The sequence below is a fragment of the Schistocerca americana genome, chromosome 7, assembly GCF_021461395.2.
Source record: "Schistocerca americana isolate TAMUIC-IGC-003095 chromosome 7, iqSchAmer2.1, whole genome shotgun sequence".
In the NCBI taxonomy this organism is placed as follows: domain Eukaryota; kingdom Metazoa; phylum Arthropoda; class Insecta; order Orthoptera; family Acrididae; genus Schistocerca; species Schistocerca americana.
The window spans coordinates 372,355,898-372,378,400 of NC_060125.1; the positions used below are offsets into that span (position 1 = coordinate 372,355,898).

Genomic DNA, 22,503 nt, shown 5'->3' on the forward strand with positions numbered 1-22,503 from the left:
AGGGGCGTATTCCTTGCAGTCGTCGCATGTCATATGTTTGTCAGACTATCAGGAGTAATACTAGCGGCACATACACTTACAACAGCCGAGCGAATTCGCCATTGCAGAACATTGGCTTAGCCGCTGTCATCCTCTGGAAAATAACAACACGGAGATTCTGGCATACAGTTCCAGTTATTGGGACAGTGCTATTAAGGAAGCTGTTGAAATTAAATTAGTTAGTAACCTTAGAAATAGAGATGGTAGGTTCTGTTTAAATTCTGTTTAGAATTCTGCTTTCTCCCTTGTCAAGAAACAGAGGGACTGCGTTTATGGTACCCCAGCGGTTGTTTATTAATTGTACGATCGATAACTTCCGGTCATCTTTGGTTTGTGTTGATGGTAGCGTTTACAGTATGCATGAGTGTTATCTTTCAGGTGTCTCCCTGAAAACTGAAGTTTTAAATACCCTTGCACAGCGCTTACTTGCTGCAGTTTTGCCTTGAAAATGGTTATCGACGAGGCCAGCCAGCTGCATTCCCGTAACTTATTTCAGTAAGAAAACTACACCGAAGACCACCATCAATGTGAGGCAGAGGGTATTACATTTTGTGGACTCGTGTTATCAATCATCTGACTGGTTTGATGTGGACCACAGCGATTTTCCTCTCCTGCGCAAACCTATTCAACTCCGAATAGCACTACAAGCCAGTTTTGTCAATTATTGATGTATTTTTTCGTAACTCTGGCTTTCCGTAGAATCTTTGCCCTCTACGGTTCCCACTAGTACCATGGAAGTTACTCTCTGATGTCGTAACATCTGTCCCGTCATTCTATCTGCAAAGTACGCCCTCATACCTAACGTTATCAGTTCAACTAATTTTTAGCATCATTCCGAACATCCGGCTTTAAAAACCTTGTTTCTATTCCATACTATACTATGATCCAGACTTAAGTTTCTGGTTTTATTTCTGAAATTAACATGTTTTTGATAATAATCGGCTTCTTTTACCAACGAATGGTTTCTAATATACTTATTGATTCGTCAATCACACATAGAAAGGAAGACGAATTTCTTCTTTAAGTCTTTTAATCTTTTTATAACAATTTTGTCGCTTATTTCTGCTGCTTCAGAATACTTTCTTCTTTATTTGTTTTTTCTCAGCTCATATTCTGCGATCCACAGACTGCTCATTCCACTGAACAAGTCCTGCTTTTCTTTTTCACTTCCGCAGAGGACAGCAATATCATCATAGAAGAAGTCGCACTTCTGGACCGTCGTTTCATTTCCTTCATCGCGTCTTCAATACAGACGGACAACAGTAGAAGAGAAAACTGTCATTCCAAACTTTTGCTCTTAATCTTGCTCTTCTATTCCTGTCCCCTCTTGGTCCTCGTATATAGCGTCAATAACTCGTCTTTATATGTAACACACAGCGTTTTCTTTCTGAACGTAGAGTAATTAATGTATCAGATACACTCTTCTGGCCAAGAAAAGTACCCAGAAGACACAGTAGGATGTCAATGTAACTTAGCACTCCCTCCTGCGGGTCCGCGGGTTAGAATAGACCCGAGGTGTTCCTGCCTGTCGTAAGAGGCGACCAAAAGGAGTCACACGTCTCGGCTTTTACGCGATGGTCCCCTGTAGGATTTGACCTCCATTTTTCAAAATTTTCCCGAAGACCGAGCCAATTGGGGAAAGGCACTTACATGGTACATAGTGTCCATGTAAATCGGAGAAAGACGAAGATAATGAGAAGTAGTAGAAATGACAACAGCGAGAAACTTAACATCAGGATTGATGGTCACGAAGTCAATGAAGTTAAGGAATTCTGCTATCTAGGCAGTAAAATAACCAATGACGGACGGAGCAAGGAGGACATCAAAAGCAGACTCGCTATGGCAAAAAAGGCGTTTCTGGCCACGAGAAGTCTACTAATATCAAATACCGGCCTCAATTTGAGGAATTTCTGAGGATGTACGTCTGTAGTACAGCATTGTATGGTAGTGAAACATGGACTGTGGGAAAACCGGAACAGAAGAGAATCAAAGCATTTGAGATGTGGTGCTATAGACGAATGTTGAAAATTAGGTGGACTGATAAGGTAAGGAATGAGGAGGTTCTACGCAGAATCGGAGAGGAAAGGAATATGTGGAAAACACTGATTAAGGAGAAGGGACAGGATGATAGGTCATCTGCTAAGACATGAGGGAATGACTTCCATGGTACTAGAGGGAGCTGTAGAGGGCAAAAACTGTAGAGGAAGACAGAGATTGGAATATGTCAAGCAAATAATTGAGGACGTAGGTTGCAAGTGCTACTCTGAGACGAAGAAGTTAGCACAGGAAAGGAATTCGTGGCGGGCCACATCAAACCAGTCAGTAGACTGATGACCAAAAAAAAAAAAAAAGTGTCCATCATGCGCTGAGATCTTTCGCGTCCTTCGTCGACATACATATGCGCTTCCGCTCATTCTCCAGCTGTTAGGCGAGGTCACCCTCCTGGATGCGTTTTCCTCCATCCTCTGTGCAGTATCACTTTCTGCGCTGTCGACGATAATGGACTTCTTAGCTCGTTTGCGCCTGATTTCCAGCACGGTAGCCAGTCTGTCGTGGTGGGGCCATGTACCCTGTTGGTTGTAGCCCCCTGACCACACAGGGATCGCTCTGCTGATGCCTGCGCCACTAACTTCCCACTTATGCCAAGGAGTAGATGGCCTTCACCCTGGGGCGTCGGGACCACCAGCAATGGCCATCCTGCCAGATGGCCTTTGCTGCGGCTGGGGGCGCCAGTGGGGAGGGCCCCTGGTCAGAGTGGGTGGCATCAGGGTGGATGACACGCCATGAAGTGCAGTACATCATCTCTTGCTGGTGGTCAAAAATCAGCAGTCTCGAAGCGGTCAAGGTCTAACTTCAATGGTAAGAAATACAATCCCAAATCGTTCGCCACCCCCCCCCCCCTTTCCCTGGCCACACCATGGGAGGAACGCCAGGCTAAGTGTGGCAGCGAAGCTTATTCACCCCGACGGGGAAACTTTCTTGTCAATGAAGCCTCAGTTTTTTTGTGGAGCATTTAGAGGAAACTTTTGGGGAGGTGGACGGTTTGTCCAAAATGTGGTCAGGATCAGTCTTGATCAAAGCAGCATCCTACACGCCTGTGACAAGCTCGGGGACGTTTCTGTTTCCATCCCACCACATAAGAGATTAAATATGGTCCAGGGTATCATATTTCACAGGGACCTTCTTTTGAAGTCTCACGATGAACTGCGCGCCAATTTAGATCGGCGAGGTGTCCATTTCGCCTGGCGCGTCCACTGAGGTCCGAGGGATAATCAAGTTGCCACCAGTGCCTTCATTTTGGTCTTCGAGGGGGACGCATTACCCGAGAAGATCATATATCCCTTCCCCGATGCGGTGCTTTAAGTGCTGGAAGTTTGGCCTTATGTCTTACTGCTGTACTTCCAGCGTCACCTGTGCCCCGCCTCCCATCTGTGCCAATTTTGGAGAGCACCATTCGCCTTGCTCGCCAGACAGAAAGAAAAATGATGGAATACAAGACCCTGGACCGACTGACCAACACTGAGGCTAAGAGAAAATATGAGAGGCTACATCCTACGCCGCCGCTACGAAACGGTTCTACCATCTTCCGTTCCGCCGCGTACAGTTGGCTCTCAGAGCTGCCAGACTCCACCTGCTCTCTTGATTGGGGGGGGGGGGGTGGCACTTCCCTCCCTGTTACTCCTGCACAACCTACTTCAGGGAGGTCGAAAATTTACTGTCACAACTCGACATCTGCCTCTTAAATACAGGTGGCCCCCACACATTTCAGTGCGGCACATGACACATATTTGACCATTGATCTCTCGGTTTGCAGTCCTGGCCTTCTCCAATCTATCCACTGGAGAGCACATGACGACCTATGTAGTAGTGACCACTTCCCCATTTTCCCGTTACTCCCCTGGCGTCATGCCCACGGACGCCTGCCCAGATGAGCTTTCAACAAGGCCGACTAGGACGCTTTCACCTCTGCTGTCACCGTTGAATCTCGCTCACATGGTAACATCGATGTGGTGGTTGATCAGGTAACTACAACGATCGTTTCTGCGGCGGAAAACGCGGTCCCTCGTTCTTTAGGGTGCCCCAGCGAAACACAGTCCCTTGGTAACCGCCGGAAGTCTCTGAGGCAATTCAGGAGTTTCGGCGAGCTCTACACCGGCATTAGCGGCACCCTTCCCTGGAGCACCTCGTAGCCTTTAAACGGCTCCATGCCCACATTCGCCAGCTTATCTAAGGGCGGAAACGTGTCGACCATTGCTTGCCAAACGTCACCTTCCCAAGTCTGACGAAGATCAGACGTCTTTTTGGATACCAGACCCCAACAGGTGTCCCTGGCATTAACGACAATGGCGTATTATCTACCGACGCAAACGCAATTTCCGAGCACTTTGCTGAGCACGCACCTTCAAACAGTGGATGGAAAGGAAAGCCCTCTAGTTCACTACACGCCGGAGTGAACCATATACTGCCCCATTTACAGAGTGGGAGCTCCTCAGCGCCCTTGCACATTGCCCCGACACAGCTCCTGGGCCAGACTGGATCCACAGTCAGATGATTAAACATCTCTCATCTGACTACAAGTGAAATTCCTCGTCATCTTCAACCGGATCTGGTGCGATGGCGTCTTTCCATCGCAATGGCAGGAGAGCACCACAATCCTGGTGCTGAAACCTGGTCAAAACCCGCTTCATGTGGATAACTACCGACTCATAAGCCTCACCAACTTTCTCTGTAAGCTGCTGGAACGTATGGTGTGTCAGCGGTTGGGTTGGGTCCTGGAGTCACGTGGCCTAGTGGCTCCATGTCAGGGTGGCTTCCACCAGGGTCGCTCTACCACTGGTGTCCCTTGAGTCTGCCATCCGAACAGCCTCTTTCAGGTGCCAACATCTGGTTGTCGTCTTTTTTTGACTTACATAAAGCATACGACATGACCTGGCGACATTGTATGAATGGGCTCTCTGCGATCCGCTCCCGATGTTTATCCAAAACTTCCTGTCGTTCCGCGCTCTCCACGTCGGTGCCTCCCATAGTTCCCCCATATTCAGGAGAATGGCGTTCCACGGGGCTCTGTATTGAGTGTCTCTATTTTTAGTAGCTATTAACAGTCTAGCAGCAGCTGCAGGGCCATGGGTCTCACATTGTCTGTATGCAGATGACTTCTTCATTTCGTACTGCTCCTCCAGTACTGTTGCTGCTGAGCGGCGCCTACGTGGCGCCATTCACAAGGCGCAATCATGGGCTCTAGCCCACAGCTTCCAGTTTTCAGAAGCGAAGTCGTGTGTCATGCATTTCTTTCGGCGTCGCACCGTTCATCCAGAACCAGAATTTTACCATAATGACGTTCCACTCATTGTAGTGGAGATATATCGATTCTTAGGAATAGTTTTCGACGCCCGATTGACTTGGCTTCCTCACCTTCGTCAGCTTAAGTGGAAGTCCTGGCAGCACCTCAATACCCTCCGCTGCCTGAGCAACACCAACTCGGGTGCAGATCGCTCTACACTGCTGCAGCTCTACAGAGCCCTTGGTCAGTATCGCCTTAACTACTGAGTCTGGTTTACGTTTCGACGGCACCCTCAGAGTTGCGTTTACTTGACCAATGCATCACTGTGGCGTTCACCTAGCGACAGGAGCTTTTAGAACAAGTCCGGTGACCAGTGTCCTGGTGGAAGCCGGAGTCCTTCCATCGAAGGTCAGGCGTGCACAACTTCTCGTCAGTTACATTGCACACATTCATAGTTCTCCTGCGCATCGAAATTACCGTCTTCTTCTCCCAGCCATGGCGGTTCATCTCCCGCATCGGCGGCCCAGGTCAGGGCTTACGATTGCAGTTCGTGTCCGGTCCCTTCTGTCTGAACTGGAGTCCCTCCAGTTACCATCTCTCCTCGAGGTCCATTCACGTACACCTCCTTGGTGTACACCTAGGCAGCTGATTATTCTGGACCTTTCGCATGACCTAAAGCACTCCGTTAACCCTGCGGCTCTCCACTATCACTTCCTCTCGATTCTCGGCATGTATCGTGGCCATGAAGTAGTTTACACCGACTGTCAAAAAAATGGTTCAAATGGCTCTGAGCACTATGGGACTCAACTGCTGTGGTCATAAGTCCCCTAGAACTTAGAACTACTTAAACCTAACTAACCTAGGGACATCACACACATCCATGCTCAAGGCAGGATTCGAACCTGCGACCGTAGCGGTCGTGCGGTTCCAGACTGTAGCGCCTTCAACCGCTCGGCCACACACCGACTGTCGATGGCTGATGGTCACGTAGGCTTTACGTATGTTCATGGAGGACATATTGAACAGCACTCCTTGCCAGATGGCTGCAATGTTCTCACTGCAGAGCTGGCGGCCATATCTAGTGCTCTTGAGCACATACGCGAGTCATTTCTCCTGTGGGCTGCTTAAGGAAGCAGCTTACAAGCTATCGACCAGTGCTGCCCTCGCCATCCTTTGCCAGCGTCCATTCAGGAGTCCATCTATGCCCTGGAACGGTCCTGTCGTTCAGTGGTGTTTGTGTGGACCCCAGGAAACGTCGGAATCCCAGGCAACGAACTAGCTGACAGGCTGTCCAAACGGGCTATGCGGAAACCGCTTCTGGAGATGGGCATATCCGAAACTGACCTGCGTTCTGTCTTACGCCACAAGCGTTTTCGGCTTTGGGAGACGGAATGGCATAACAGTACGCATAACAAACTCGTTAAGGAGACTACAAAGGTGTGTAAGTCTTCCATGCGGTTCTCTCGCAGGGAATCAGTCGACCTTGGCCAGCTCCACATTGGCCATACGTGTCCAACGCATGGTTACCTCCTCTGTCGCTAGGACCCACCTCGGTGTCGCTGTGGCTGACAAACGACGGTCGTCCACCTCTTGTTGGACAGCGCACTATTAGCAGCTCTGTGGTAGACTTTAAACTTTCTCAGCACCCTACCTTCGTTGTTGGGCGACAATGCCTCAACAGCAGTTTTAGTTGTACGTTTTATTCGTGAGGGTGGGTTTTATCATTTGATCTAAGTTTAGCGCATGTCCTTTGTCCCTCTGTGTCCTCCACTCTAGTGCTTTTATGGTGAAGGTTTCAATGCGTTGCACAGTGGCTGGCTTTTCTTTTTTATTGTCATTGTCAGTCAGCCATGGTAATATACTCTCTTGTTTTGATCTCTTCCACATGTCTCTTGCGTCTCTCTGTGGTTTTCTTGTCCATTTTAGTGTTTGTTGCCCTTCTGTCTATCTTGTGGTTTTCTCCTTTCTCCCAGCTGAGTCTTGTATGTCCTGATTATTTTACTGTCACCCTTGTGGAATTATTTTAGTGGGGATGCGGGACCGATGACCTAGCAGTTTGGTCCTTCCCCCCTCTTTTAAATCAAGCAACCAACCGAACGTAGCACCTTGCTGGCCAACATAGTGTTTGGCAAGCACGAAGACAAGCCGTAAAAGGTCTCGTCGTATGCGTGCATTATCTTGCTGAAACGTAAGACCAGAATGGCTTGCCATTGAGGGCAGCAAAACTGGGCGTAGAAAGAATATTGTCGGCGTTCCTCAATAAGAGTGTGGCAGATTACAACCAAAGGGGCCCTACTATGAAAAGAAATGGCGCCCCAGACCATCACTCTTGGTTGTCGGGCCTTATGGGGTTCGACAATCAGGTTGATATCCCACCTCTGTCTGGGGCGTCTCCATACATATCTTCGGAGTGTACTCTCATTGGAGTGGAATTGTCTTCGGTGATGAGTCCCGCATCGAATTGAGGCAAAATGACCAGCGAAGGTGGCCTGGACAGTGCCATTTCTTTCCGTAGCAGGACCCCTTTGGTTGTCATCCGCGGCGGCATTAGAGCACACCAGTGCGTCGACGATATTGGTGACAAGGCATTCTGGGCTTACATTTCAGCAAGACAATGCTCAGACACACACGGTGAGAGTTTCTACTAATTGTCTTCCTGCCTGCCAAACCCTACCTTGGCCGGCAAGATTGCCGGATCTCGGCCCAACTGAGAATGTTTGGAGCATCATGGGCAAGACCTTCCAACCAACTAGGGATTTTGACGCTCTAACGCTTTAATTGATCAGAATTTGGCTTAGAAATGGCTCAGTTAGACATTAAACAACCTTGTCAGTCAACGCCAAGCCGCATAACTGCTTGTATGGCTGTCAGGGGTGAACCAACGCGTTATTGACCTGTTCAATTTGTGAAGCTCTTTACTTGAATAACAATTTATCTAATGGATTTAGTTAGAACTGATTGCAGGAAAGAAAACGAGACAGCATATTGTCACTGCAAAACGTTTTCTTTCTGACAGTCGATTTTAACAGAAACATGTTGTTTCAAAAAGTTATTTAGGCTATATTCTTTCCAATGTCTTTTAGAATCTGTAGTAAACTGGTCAAGAACTTTTTCAGACGACTGGAAGCATATTACCGAAACCTGGTAGTCAAGGAAGGCAGGATTTGCTTACGATTGTGGACGGGGCCGTAATCAGTTACTATTGGTTCCCTTTTGCAATTACACACATTTATTTTAACACGGTACTTCCAGACTCAGCAACAAAATATATGTCACGTTATTAATGAAGGAATAAACAACTGTGTAATTAATAGTGCTTTCAGTGCGTTACAATTTACCAAATGAGCATAACATATAGACACAGCAAATAACGATTTACAAACAAGCCAATATGACCCTAATTAGAATTTTAAGGCAAGTAACCACAGTCACGGCTGACGGCCTGTGACGCCAAGAACGGAAATTATAAAAAATTTAACAAACATACTGTAAAACAGCAATGAAATCGCAGAGATTAATTTAAAAAGACAGGCAACTGATCACCGAACGGGTGAGACAAAATGATGGTAAACTTGGTAGCACAACCATTTAAACCTGCTGTAAAGCCAAGAATGGCAATTATATAAAAATACAGCAAATAAAATAATACAACACAAGGGCCAATCACAGACTGTGTACCAGGAATCAACCTCTGAGTATTTCCGGCAAAAATTCATTTTCGTGAGCGATGAGATAGGCAGCCAAGAGTTGCATTCACTTCACAAGATGGTAACTTGGACTAGTGGCAGTCTAACGAATGACTAATGATAACCAAAGGCAAAGATGTAAAAATACGCCAAAGCCGGAACCGGCGGTCTGGACTCCGCCTGCAGAATACTGTGCTTAGAGCGTCCGAAACGAGAAAGGAATCACTACCACCAGAGTAGAAGAATCGCCAACCAACCTACAATCAAGAAAGCTGTCAAAACTACACGCCTCACCGGACAGCAGCGGCAAGGTGAGGAAACGTACACTACTGTTACATACACTAACCCCCACGGCAGGTAACTAGGGCTTTACCGGCCACGAGGCAGGAAAAATACTGCTGGTTGAACTTAACAAATAATAACAAACTGAATGCAATAAATAGTAACTAGAAGTCGAGGAAAGCAAATCAGATGCGCCTCCCCCAAGCACTTTTTTTTTATGGGGCCAAACTACTGAGGTCATCGGTCCCTAAGCTTACACACTACTTAATCTAGCTTGAAGTAACGTACGCTAAGGACAAAACACACAGCCATGCCCGAGGGAGGACTCGAACCTCCGACGGGGAGAGCCGCGCGGACCGTGACATGCCCCCCAAGACCGTACGGCTACCCCGCGCGACCCAAAGCACCCCACTGGCTGCTGTTCGCCTCGGTAACACTACGGGGAGCAACACGAACCCAAGTCACAGGAGAATCGCGAGATATCACAATGGTGGAGGTTTCTCTACTTGAATTCAAATGCACTCAAAGCTTGCAGGATCCGGTTTACGGCGAGGTCGTGCATCCTCGTGACCACAGGCCTTCGATCCGGCAGTCCATGCGCACCGCCCGCGGTCCCTGCGTGTTCGCGCACTGCACGGACCTGGCTGCTCCTGAGTCCCCAACCGAACTCGCACTGACACGACATGGAACAACAACGACGTCGCCCAAAAGATAGGGCTACAGTTACTACACATCGATAACCGCCGCTGCTGACACTGGAGGAGACGCAAAGCTTGCGAAACCAAGTGGCGCCAGTGAACACGAAAAGAAGACAAACAACGCAACCGTGTCAGCTAAGCGATACGGTCTGGCTTCTAACAGAGGAGGGAAACCTACAAACAGCACCAACGCGAACCGCAGCACGGCTCAGTTACTATAAATCACACTTCTTTCACGAATTCTTGTATCTGTTCTGAGAATTTCAGTAGAGTTACACGCTTTTACTCTGTCGAACACTTTTTCTTGAGCGAAAAATCCTATGACGATGTCTCAAATCTTGCTTCCATAATTAAGTGCAACATCAGAACTTCCTTCAGTGTTCCGTAAGCTAATTTATCATCTAACAGAGCTTTAAATTTATTTTTATTGATTTGTATATTATTCTGGTCAAGAACTCGGGCGAGTTACATGTGGTGTTGATTGCGCAATAGCTCTCCCATTTTTATTCGCTTTCTATCTTCGGGATTGTGTGAAGGGTATTCTTCCGAAAACCCACTGGTGTGTTTTGAGTATCTTGTGGCTTCCGACTCTTGGCCAGTCGTTGTACAATTCTGATGTGACTCAGTTTTCATAATCTTGGCACGCTCTTATTTAAAGCTCGAAGTGTGACTCTTTCTTCCTGACGTGTAAGATTTGTACACTAGTAGAGTAAGGCGGAGTGAACGCGCTGTGCAGGCGATCAACTTCGACTCCCCGCGCGGCGGCATCAGCCTGGTGACGGAGAAGGGCGCGCTCACCACCAGCCGGCTGCTCATCCAGAGGGCCACGGCGGCGGACTCCGGCCGCTACACGTGCGCCCCCTCCAACACCGCAGCCGCCTCCGTCCGCGTCCACATACTCGATGGTACGTCGCGCCGCTCACAACGCTTCCGCTCGCCTCGCCATAGTTTCTCTTTAGTCCATAACGGCGGCTAGCGTCACTGACTCACTGACACTGCCAAATCTTATGTCTATTCCAATCGGTTGTTACGTGTCAGTTTGGTCTAAGCGTTAATGATCCGCTAATGAATCGCGATTACCTTGCAGGACTTCAGTTGAAACTTCCGGGCTGAGAGGCCGTGGTCGATGTATAAAACTTCCACCTAACGTTTCGTCTCCATCTGAGGGAGACATCTTCTGAGGTCGTCCGGCTACTGCCACTGAGGCTCCAGGTACTCTCGCATTTACAGAGCGCATAGAGGGCACTACCATTCGCCACGTGATGCCAACGGTATCCCTATCTTTGGAAGGCGTCATCATCCTCGATTAAGAGTAATCGATTGTTGCTCTGCTGGCGCAACGTCGACATCCATATTTTGTCTAACTTTAAACCTTCCTTTTTTCTATTAAAATTGTTATGGTGTTTGTGAATCTCTATTGCTTCTCTATAGTTGCGCGCATGATAATGGGATGTTCGTGCTAAAACGATGGTCTCATTAAATTTGATTTCAAGGTTCCCATCTCGAAAAACATGCTCAGCTACGGCCGATTTTTCGATGTGTCCTAAGCGACAGTTTCTTTTATGTTCGGCTAAGCGGGTGTTTACACTTCTTTTCGTTGTACCACAACTGCACGGAATTTTGTATATACCAGGTGTTGCTAGGGGGTGTCGGGCGTCTTTTGCAGTTTTTAAATATTCCTTAACCTTCTTGGTGGGTCTGAAGATTGTTTCGATCCCATACTTGGCCAGAACTTTCCAGATACGGTCCGTAACTTTATTAATAAACGATAGGAAAACTTTTACAGTAGGTGACCGTTGTTCCTCCGGACTTCTGGCTTCTTTTCTTCTTTGATGGAGGGCTCGATCAATTTCCTTGCTGGTATATCCGTTTTTCATGAAGGCTGACCGTAAGTGATTTAGTTCATCTTGTAAGTAAGCCGGCTCGCAGATTTTGTTGGCTCTGTCCATCAAGGTTTTCATGACACCTCTTTTTTGCTTAGGATGATGGTTAGATTCCTCGTGGAGGTATCGATCCTTGAGAGTGTTCTTGCAGGACTGTTGGGTGGACAGCAGGTGCTATGAACCAGTTCCTCGGCACTCTCAGAAGCAAAAAGGCAACGGTAACAATAACAGGTATATTTAGAAGAATTGATACAGTCAGTGTAGACAACGTCCCAATGGTGTGAGCTGACCACAGCAGAAAAAGGCGGCACGTGACTGCTGCCGTAGCAGCTTCACTCACGTACGAACTGGCCCTCACCGACTTGATTCGTATAGGCAGGGAGTAAGAGACACGACGACGACTTCAACGTATCTGAAAAAGATGGCGCATCTCTCAACCGTTTTCGAGTAAATCGAGTCTGAAAACTTGAAACGTACTTATATACTTTGTAGGATCGCTATCATTCAAGGAATCTGCAGCTGAGCGGGAAGCGTTTAGTTTCATATGCGCGAGGTCTCTGGATCGTATCTTGCTGGAGGCACACAAATTTTTTGTGAGCTATCTGCACCAGTATTCGGTGATATGCTTCGATATGTGTGGTACACCGCGAAATGTTGTGATTGCTGAGAACCGATTATGTATGTAAATCCCGTTTGTTTTGCAATGGTCTTATTGGAAAAACAATCCACATGGAAAACTTCGGCGTTCATTCCATCTCTTGTATATGGCAATAATTATTGTTTTCGTCTGGAACCGCGCGACCGCTACGGTCGCAGGTTCGAATCCTGCCTCGGGCATGGATGTGTGTGATGTCCTTAGGTCAGTTAGGTTTAAGTAGTTCTAAGTTCTAGGGGACTGATGACCTCAGAGTTAAGTCCCATAGTGCTCAGAGCCATTTGAACCATTTTGAAATTACTGTTTTCCATGATTCTACGATCAGTATCATCCTGATTCGTCCAGTTCTCTATAGGTTATATATTATACTTGTCCCAGATGTAGATACAGTAAGATAAATAAAATAGATATACTTATTTCGGAGATCTCGTGCATCCTTTTTTTTATTTTCCAATCTCCTCAGGGAAAAACATTTTCTCTGGCTAAAGATTATGAAAATAATAATAGTTCATTAAATAATCATAGTATACACAGTCATCATAAATGTGTTGTGAAGACTATGTGACAATAAAAAAAAACTACCAGCAACGGGATTCCATCCACCGACTTTGCGCTTATGAAACTAGGTGCTTCATTGCTCAACTGCCGATTCCTTGAACGCTAGTGGTCCCACAAAGTATTTAAGGACGTCTAAAATTTTCAGACTCAGTTCCTCCCCAACCCCTAAATTCATTTTTATTATCTTTATACAGTGTTTATGCTCGCTTCCCGCGCCCGGGTTCCCGGGTTCGATTCCCGGCGGGCTCAGGGATTTTCTCTGCCTCGTGATGACTGGTGATGTCCTTAGGTTAGTTATGTTTAAGTAGTTCTAAGTTCTAGATGACTGTTGACCATAGCTGTTAAGTCCCATAGTGCTCAGAGCCATTTGAACCATTTTTTACAATGTTTATGATAAACTACTCATTTTTGAAGACATATATTATGTCAAAAATATTTCTACTAAAATTCTCCTCGAAGGTCATAACCGGTTGGTGACAGTCTGTCTGGAAGATTAAAAATCCATTAGCCCATGAGTTTGGCATGGTCTACAAATTAGATTTTAATTCATTTAAACCTTTCTTCTGTTTGGTTCAAGTGGCTCTGAGCACTATGGGACTTAACTTCTGAGGTCATCAGTCACCTAGAACTTAGAACTAATTAAACCTAACTAACCTAAGGACATCACACAGATCCATGCCCGAGGCAGGATTCGTACCTTCGACCGTAGCGGTCGCGCGGTTCCAGACTGTAGCGCCTAGAACCGCTCGTCCACTTCGGCCGGCCCTTTCTTCTGTTCCTCCTCAACTATTTACCTGTTATACATATAGAAATCTATATGTAGTACACACACACTAAGGTGATATAAATCATGGGACACCGATACGCAGGCATGTAGATGGCGGTCGTATCGCGTAAACAAGATATAAATGGGCAGTGCATTGGCGGAGCTGTTATTCGTACTTAGGTGATTTAAGAGAAAAGTTTTCTGACGTGATTATGGCCGCATGACGGGAATTAAGACTTTGAACGCGGAACGGTGGTTGGAGCTACACGCATTGAACATTCCATTTCGTAAATCATTAGGTAATTCCATATTCTGAGATCCGTAGTGTCAAAGGTTTGCCGACAATACTAAATTTCAAGCATTACCTCTCACCACAGACAACGCAGTGGTCGACGGCCTTCACTTAACGATTGAGAGCAGCAGTATTTGCTTAGAGTTCTCTGTGTTAACAGATAAGCAACACAAAGTGAAATAACGGCAGAAAACAATGTAGGACGTACGGTGAACGTCTCCGTTAGAACAGTGGGGCGAAATCTGGCTTTAATGGGCTATAGCAGCAGACGACCGAGCGAGTGCCTTTGCTAACAGCACTATATCACCTGCTGCGTCTGTTCTGGGCTCGTGACCATATCGGTTGGACCATAGAGGACTGGAAAACAGTGGCCTGGTCAGATGAGACACCATTTCAGTTGCTAAGAGCTGATGGCAGAGTTCGAGTCGGGCGCAGGCCCCACGAAGCGATGGACCCAAGTTGTCAATAAGGCACTGTGCAAGCTAGTGGCGGCTCCATAATGGTGTGGGCTATGTATAGGCTACAGGTAATGGACTGGGCCCTCTGGATGTTCGGTTACTTGGAGATTATCGCAACCATTCTCGGACGTTATGTTCCCTAACAACGATGGAATTTTTAAGGGTGACAATGCGCCATGTCATTGGGCCACAATTGTTCTCGATTGGTTTGAAGAACATTCTGGACAGAGCGAGCAAATTATTTGGTCACCCAGATTTCCCAGCATGAATCCTATCTAACATTTGTGGGACGTAGTCGAGAGGTAAGTTCCTGCACAAAATCCTGCTTCAGGAACGCTTTGGCAATTACGGACTGTGTAGGGGCAGTATGGCTCAATATTTCTGCAGGGGACTTCCAACGATTGGTTGAGCCCATGACAAGTCGAGCTCCTGCACTACGCCGTCCAAAAGGAGATCCAACACGATGTTAGGAGGTATCCCAACACTTTTGCCACAGTGTAGATGTTAGTAGTAACATCTCGAGAGAGAGACTGAAATTCCTTTTAAAACTGGCATTTATTGTTTCAGAACAGCTATAATATACTGTTTTTTGTTCAGTATAAACCTTGATGTTTATATTGGGATCAAAATTATTTCTCATGAGAATTAAGAACCATTCTTGAATTAATCGTAAATTACTGTATTTATAATACATTTACAATCATCATATGTACAACATACACGTAAAACTGAAATACCATTTTATCTTCCCCATAAAAAAATCTTCGTCCGAACCGACCTCGAAAGGCCCAATGGTACTGACCGGACGCAGTGTCATCCTCAGCTTACGGGCGTCCATGGATGTGGGTATGGAGGGGCGTATGGTCAACACACCGCTCTCTCCGTCGTTGTCAGTTTTTGTGACTGGAGCTGTTATCCTTCAGTCAAGTGCCTCCTCAATTTGACTCACAAGGGCTGAGTCCACCCCGCTTGCCTACAGCGCTCGGCAGACTGGACGGTCACCAATCCAAGTGTTAGCCAAGCCGACAGGGCTTAACTTCAGTGATCTGTGAGAGAGAGATGAGTTTGATTTCCTTTAACCCCAGTTTCTGGGGTCCAAGATGTTCCTAGCCTAGCTGGACTTGTGGTTATACTCAACAGGAGTGGAGGCATGCTGCATCAATAACGGGAGGCAAACGAGAGCATATGATAGCATTGTTTGCCTGACCCACAGGTACATTACAGCGTTGAAATTTGATATCATTTAAGATGTCACCACCAGGATTCTTACCTTTTTTGTGTGTATAATCGGAATGAATTTTTTTTCCTGCTTTGCAGTCGCCTCAGGAGACGAAATTGGCTGATTGAATATTCGTGGAAGAGTATGAAGATCATTGAATTGGTTGAACAGTTGAAAAACCACTCCGTCTACAGGACACAAGTGGCCCATCGGGGACATCCGACCGCCGTGTCATCCTCAGAGGAGGATGCGGATAGGAGGGACGTGGGGTCAGCACAGCGCTCTCCCTGTGGTAATGACGGTATTCTTGACCGGAGACGCTACTATTCGGTCGAGTAGCTCCTCAATTGGCATCACGAGGCTGAGTGCACCCCGAAAAATGGCAACAGCGCATGGTGGCCTGGATGGTCACCCATCCAAGTGCCGACCACGCCCGACAGCGCTTAACTGCGGTGATCTCACGGGAACCGGTGTATCCACTGCGGCAAGGCCATTGCCCGAACGGTTGCAAATCCGGCGACTTACCTTTACCAAAAAGGGCTGAAATGCATCCGGCAACCTTTCTGCCGAAGTAATCATCGATTTTCTGTGTTTTCTCAAGCAATGGGCATATCAGATTTTAAGAACGAACTAGAAAAAGTCCATGGCTTTTTAGAGTTTTTTTTTCAGCCTTTAAGTCACTTTTTTAGCACGTACAAACAGTATTTTACGAAAATGAATGGATAAGACGAGGGAAATCTTACATTTCTATCAATACGTACTTGTACAGCTTTCTGGTTAACTAGTTTCTTTACATTACGTTACTTAACATATTCTACGAAACGTGGCGTGGAATGTCAGAAGTTTGAACGTGGTAGGGAAGCTAGAAAGTATGAGATGGGAAACGCTAAGGCTCAATCTAGATACAGTGGGAGTCAGTGAAGTGAAATGGAAGGAAGACAAGGACTTCTGCTCATATGCGTATAGGGTAAAATCAACAGCAGCAGGAAATGGCATAACGAAGTAGGGTTCTTGACGAACAGGAAGGTAGGGCAGAGAGTGAACTGCTGTGAGCAGTTTAATGATGGGGTTGTTCTCATCAGAATAGACAGAAAACCAACACCGACAACGATAGTTCATGTATACATGCCGATGTCGCAAGCTGGAGCTGAAGATGGAGGGATAGAGCAAGTATATGATGATATTGAACGGGTAATTCAGTACGTAAAGGTAGATGAAAATCTAATAGTCATGGGAGATTGGAATGCGGTTGTAGCGGAATGAGTAGAAGAAGGGGTTACGGGAAAGTATGGGCTTGGTACTAGGAATGAGAGAGAAAAGAGACTAATTGAGTTCTGCAATACATTTCAGCTAGTAATAGCGAATACTCAGTTCAAGAATCGCAGGGAAAGGACGTATACTTGGAAAAGGCAGGGAGATAAGGGAAAATTTCAGTTACATTACATTATGGTCAGACAGAGATTCCGAAATTAGATGCTGGACTGTAAGGCGAAGCCAGGTGCAGATATAGACTCAGATCACAACTTAATAATGATAAATAGTAGGCTGAAGTTACTGAGATTAGTCAGAAGAAATAATACCAAAGAAGTGGGACCGGAAGTACTAACAATGGAGAGAGACGTTTGAAATTCTCTAAGGCTATAGATACTGCGATAAGGAGTAGTTCAGTGGGCAGTTCAGTTGAAGAGGAACGGACATCTCTAAAAATGGCAATTACAGAAGTTGGAAAGAAAACAGTAGGTACAAAGAAGGTAACGGCAAAGAAACCATGGATACCACAAAAAATACTTCAACCGATCGAGGAAAGAAGGAAGTACAAAAATGTTCAGGGAAATTCAGGAATACTGAAATGCAAGTCGCTGAGGAGTGAAATAAATAGGAAGCGCAGGGATGCTATGGCAAAATGGCGTACGAAAAACGTGAAGAAATCGAAAAGAAATGATAGTCGGAAGGACTGCCTCAGCATGCAGGAAAATGAAAAGAAATTGCGGTGTAATTAAGAGCAAGAGAGGTAACATTAAGAACGCAATGGTAATACCACTGATAAATGCAGAGAGAAGAACGGACAGGTGGATACAGTACATTGATGACCTCTACGAGAGGAAGGACTCGTCTGATAATATGACGCAAGAAGGAAAAGGAGAGATAGGGGATCCAGTATTAGAATCAGAATTTAAAGGAGCTTTGGAAGACTTAAAATCAAATAAAGCAGAAGGAGTTGATAAAATTCCATCAGTATTTCTAAAGCCACGTTGGTTTGTAGAATGTATGGGTCTGACGAAATACCATCTGACTTTCGGAAAAATATTGTCCACACAATTCCGAAGCCTGAAAGGGCTGACCAACACGAGAATTATCGCACAATCAGCTTAACAACTCATGCATCAAAGTTGCTGACAAGAATAATACACAGAAAAATGGGAAAGAAAACGGAGGATATGTTAGAAGATAATCAGTTTCGCTTTAGGAAAGGTAAAGACACCAGAAAAGCAGTTCTGGCATTGAAGTTGATAATAGAAGGAAGACTGAAGGAAAATCAAACACGTTCATAGGATTTGCCGACTTGGAAAAAGCGTTTGACAATTTCAAATGGTGCAAGATATTCGAAATTCGGAGAAAAATAGGGGTAAGCTACAGGGAGAGACGGGTAATGTACAGTGTGTGCAAGAACCAAGAGGGAACAATCAGATAGGAAGACCAAGAACGAAGTGCTCTGATTGAAAAGGATGTAAGACAGAGATGTAGTCCTTTGCGCCTACTGCTCAATCTATATGTCGAAAAATCAATTACGGAATTAAAGGAAAGGTTAAAGAGTAAAATCAAACTTCAAGGTGAAACGATGTCAATAATAAGATTTGCTGATGACGCTTCTATCCTCAATGAAAGTGAAGAAGAATTAATGCATTTGCTGAATGGAATGAACAGTTTACTGAGCACAGAATATGGACTGAGAATAAAGCGAAGAAAGAAGAAAGTAATGAGAAGTAGCAGAAATGAGAACAGTGAGAAACTTAACATCGGGATCGATGGTAATGAGTTAGTGAAGTTAAGGAATTCTTCTACCTAGGTAGCAACTAAAGTGCGCGTTATTTATGTTGGCGGCCGAGTTTAGGTCTGTTCTTCGCATCTGACGTCACAAAACACAGTCAGCCAATGAACAGAGAACGACGTTGCCAGACCTAGACTGCAGTACAGAACATGGACGAGTGTCTTCAGATTTAGAAACGTTCAGTCATAAATAAAGTAATAGAACAAAAGCAATGACTTGATAGCAGACTTTCTTTTATAGAAAGTTTGGAAAAAGCATTCTTTATACCAATTGCTTCATATTCTATTAATTAATTAAACCAAACATGCAATAAGACTCCTAATTCAGGCGATAGCAAGGAAAGGTGTTTGCATCAATCTCACTAACCACTTTTTCGCAGTAAAGAACAGCGGTAATTGTTTATTTCCTATTGTACTTCGACGAAGCGTGAGTAATTCATAGTCATACCAACAGTGTTTGTCAGTATTTTGCGTGACGTCTTAGAGTCCTCATTGAGTTATGTTGTGACACGAGCTGCGTTGGCGTAAAGGTTAGGGTTTGTGATACTAAGCGAGAGGTTATGAGTTCAAACCTTGTGCGGTGCTTAATATTTTCTTTATTTAAAAACAATATAGAAGTGTCCTACTTCAAGAATTTTATTTGTTTGAATGGAATTTTTTGAAATTTCTAGTGCTTTGTCTCTTCATTAACCCTTTCGCTGCTGCAGACACGTGCTCCCCGCATTCCGCGCTGTGAGCGATTTGGTCATCACTGCAATGCTCGCCTGTGCAGACACATGGTGTTCCCACTGCTTTGACACACTTATCATTCGGTTTCACAAAAACTATTTGGCCCAGAAATTTCATTTTTACACATCTTCTTGACTGATACCTTCCCCTTATAAACGACTTAATTTTGTTTCGATGTTCAACGCAGTTATTTTGCAGCATTAAATGTAGTAAACCATTGCTCGAAATTTTGAAGAGTTTGCAGAGGTAAAAGTCCATAGCGTGTACTTTCCGTATGGTCGATTTTAGTTGCCACAATGTTGAGAATAAAATGTGGACAAGATACCTAAATTTCATATAAAATTTACTGTATAACAATATCTCATTTAATTTAAGTACCACATAGGTGTCGTATGTAATATTGAGAAATATTCCGTCTTTCGCGACTGTAATAAAAGTTTTATTTACACTGGGTGCGTTTGGCTTTATTTTAAAGCACTTCAATCAATGAAAGGTATGGCACATACACAATGGTACTCATGTTCTCTTTCTTGTTTTTGTTCCGCAGTCGCAGTTTTACCAATGGTATTGAAATATATTCCTCTTCTGCATCTTCAGTGGACGGTATTTTGTCTCCTCCATTGCCAAGTCACCTTTCGTAGTTTTGTGCAGCGGTAACACAATATTCAACGTTTGTGTCGGCTGATCAGTGTTTTAGCAAATAAATGCTGTTTGTGTGTGCCACACACAAAAATTATATTTGACATAGCTCAGAGCACTTCACTGATAGACGGTATATCAAGTCCTAATGTTTTTGTAAGTCCACAGTTTTATTTAATGTATTTTGTCTACTTCCTTTTAATTGATTGAAGTACTTTAAAATAAAGCCAAACGTGCCCGGTGTAAATAAAACTTTTGTTACAGTCGCGAAAGATGTAATATTTCTCAATATTACATAGGACACCTATGTGGTACTTAAATTAAATGAGATATTGTTATACAGTAAAATTTGTATGAAATTTAGGTATCTTGTCCACATTTCATTCTCAACATTGTGGCAACTAAAATCGACCAAACGTAAAGTATACTCTATGGACTTTTACCTCTGCAAACTCTTCAAAATTTCGTGCAATGGTTTACTATATCTAATGCTGCATAATAACTGCGTTGAACACCGAAACAAAATTAAGTCATTTATGGGGGGAAGGTATCAGTCAAGAAGATGTGTAAAAATCTAATTTTCGGGCCAAATAGTTTTTGCGGAATCGAATGATAAGAGTGTCAAAGCAGTGGGAACACCATGTGTCTGCACATGCGAGCAGTGCAGTGACAAAATCGCGCACAGCACAGAATGCAGAGAACACGTCTTTGTAGCAGCGAAAGGGTTAATGCGGCCGTGGTGGCTTTACTTCATCAACTGCGCGCTCCCCCCTAAACGTAAGCTTGCGAACTGTACTATGGTGCTGCTTCTCTTGGCGCGTGTGTCGTGTGGAACTGGCAACGCAGCTCCCGCGTCTGGGCGCCAAGATAAAAGAATTGAACTATAGTATATCAAAAGCAGGCTAGATTTGGCAAAAAGGGCATTCCTCGCCAAGAGAAGTCCACTACTATCATACATGGGCCTTAATTTGAGGAAGAAATTTCTGAGAATGCTTGTTTGGAGCACAGCATTATATGGAAGTGAAACATGGACTTCAAGAAACCTGGAACAGAAGAGAATCGAAACATGTGAGGTGGGGTGCTACAGGATAACATAGAAAATTAGGTGGACAGATACGGTAAAGAAATACATGAAAACACTTACAAGAACGGACAGTATGGTAGGACATTCGTAGAAACATCAGGGAATAACTTCTATGGTCTAGAGGGGCCTGCAGAGCGTAAAAACTGTAGAGGAAAACATAGATTGGAATGCATCCAGCAAATAATTGAGGACGTAGGTTGAAAGTGCTACTCCGAGGTGAAAAGATTGGCACAGGAGACGAATTTCTGGCCGGCCGTATCAGAGTCAGAGCAGTCACAAGACAATGTCTCAGAAAAACAACACTTTTACATACGTTTTGTAGAAGAGTATGAGCCTGATCCTTCTGTTCGTTGTTCACATGTATCAAAGTTTCCAGCCTCTTCGTCGCTTTTGTTGTCACTCCTTCCGAAACATATACTGCAAATAAAATAGATGATAGGGTCTGGCATTACTCTTCTCTCAGTCCACAGAAACGAAATGAGAGTAAGAAGAAACAGTTACATAACGCAGCTAACTGAGGTCTCCTGCCCAGCTTTAATGCGTTCACCAGATGAAGTTGATTAGTGTGGACACGTGTAGGGAAAAACGCTAGCGACAGTGGTAGGGGAACGGTGAGTGGATGGAAGGCAGAACTTGCCGTTTTCATTGCTGGGCAATGTTGAACTCACAAGAAATTTCATCAGATTGAAAATATAGGAAATGTTCGCATGTACTTAATTACTTTTCTCATTTACGTAACTGACTAAGCAGTAAAAGCTGTAACAATTATGAATGTTATGCGACAGAATTAGTAAGAGGTATCCTAACAGTCGGCGATAATCAACAGCGCGGAAATGTCGCCAACCGCCAGTCGCCAGCTGGGAAGCATTAACATTTCAGTACCATTAGTGGGTCACGCACAATCGCCACCTCGCCACTCTCAAGAGAGACTGCAAACAACGCCGCGGAAATTGGTTAGAAAAGTGCAGACAGAACTGCCAATATTACTCCTGTAGCGTTACACAAGAGAAAAAAAAATGGTTCAAATGGCTCTGAGCACTATGGGACTTAACATCTGAGGTCGTCAGTCCCCTAGACTTAGAACTACTTAAACCTAACTAACCTAAGGACATCACACACATCCAAGCCCGAGGCAGGATTCGAACCTGCGACTGTAGCAGCAGCGCGGTTCCGGACTAAAGCGCCT

At 45.0% G+C, this 22,503-nt stretch overlaps 1 protein-coding gene and 1 pseudogene across 1 annotated transcript in view; one reads left to right on the top strand and one right to left on the bottom strand.

Moving 5' to 3' along the window:
- LOC124622947 (zwei Ig domain protein zig-8-like) overlaps positions 1-22,503 on the top strand; it is a 365,055-nt gene that overhangs the window by 324,386 nt on the left and 18,166 nt on the right. Inside the window, exon 5 of the mRNA XM_047148738.1 lies at positions 10,723-10,891. Coding sequence (XP_047004694.1) covers positions 10,723-10,891 — 169 coding nt within the window. The remainder of the gene's footprint in view (positions 1-10,722; positions 10,892-22,503) is intronic.
- Positions 16,198-16,315, bottom strand: LOC124623241 (annotated as a pseudogene).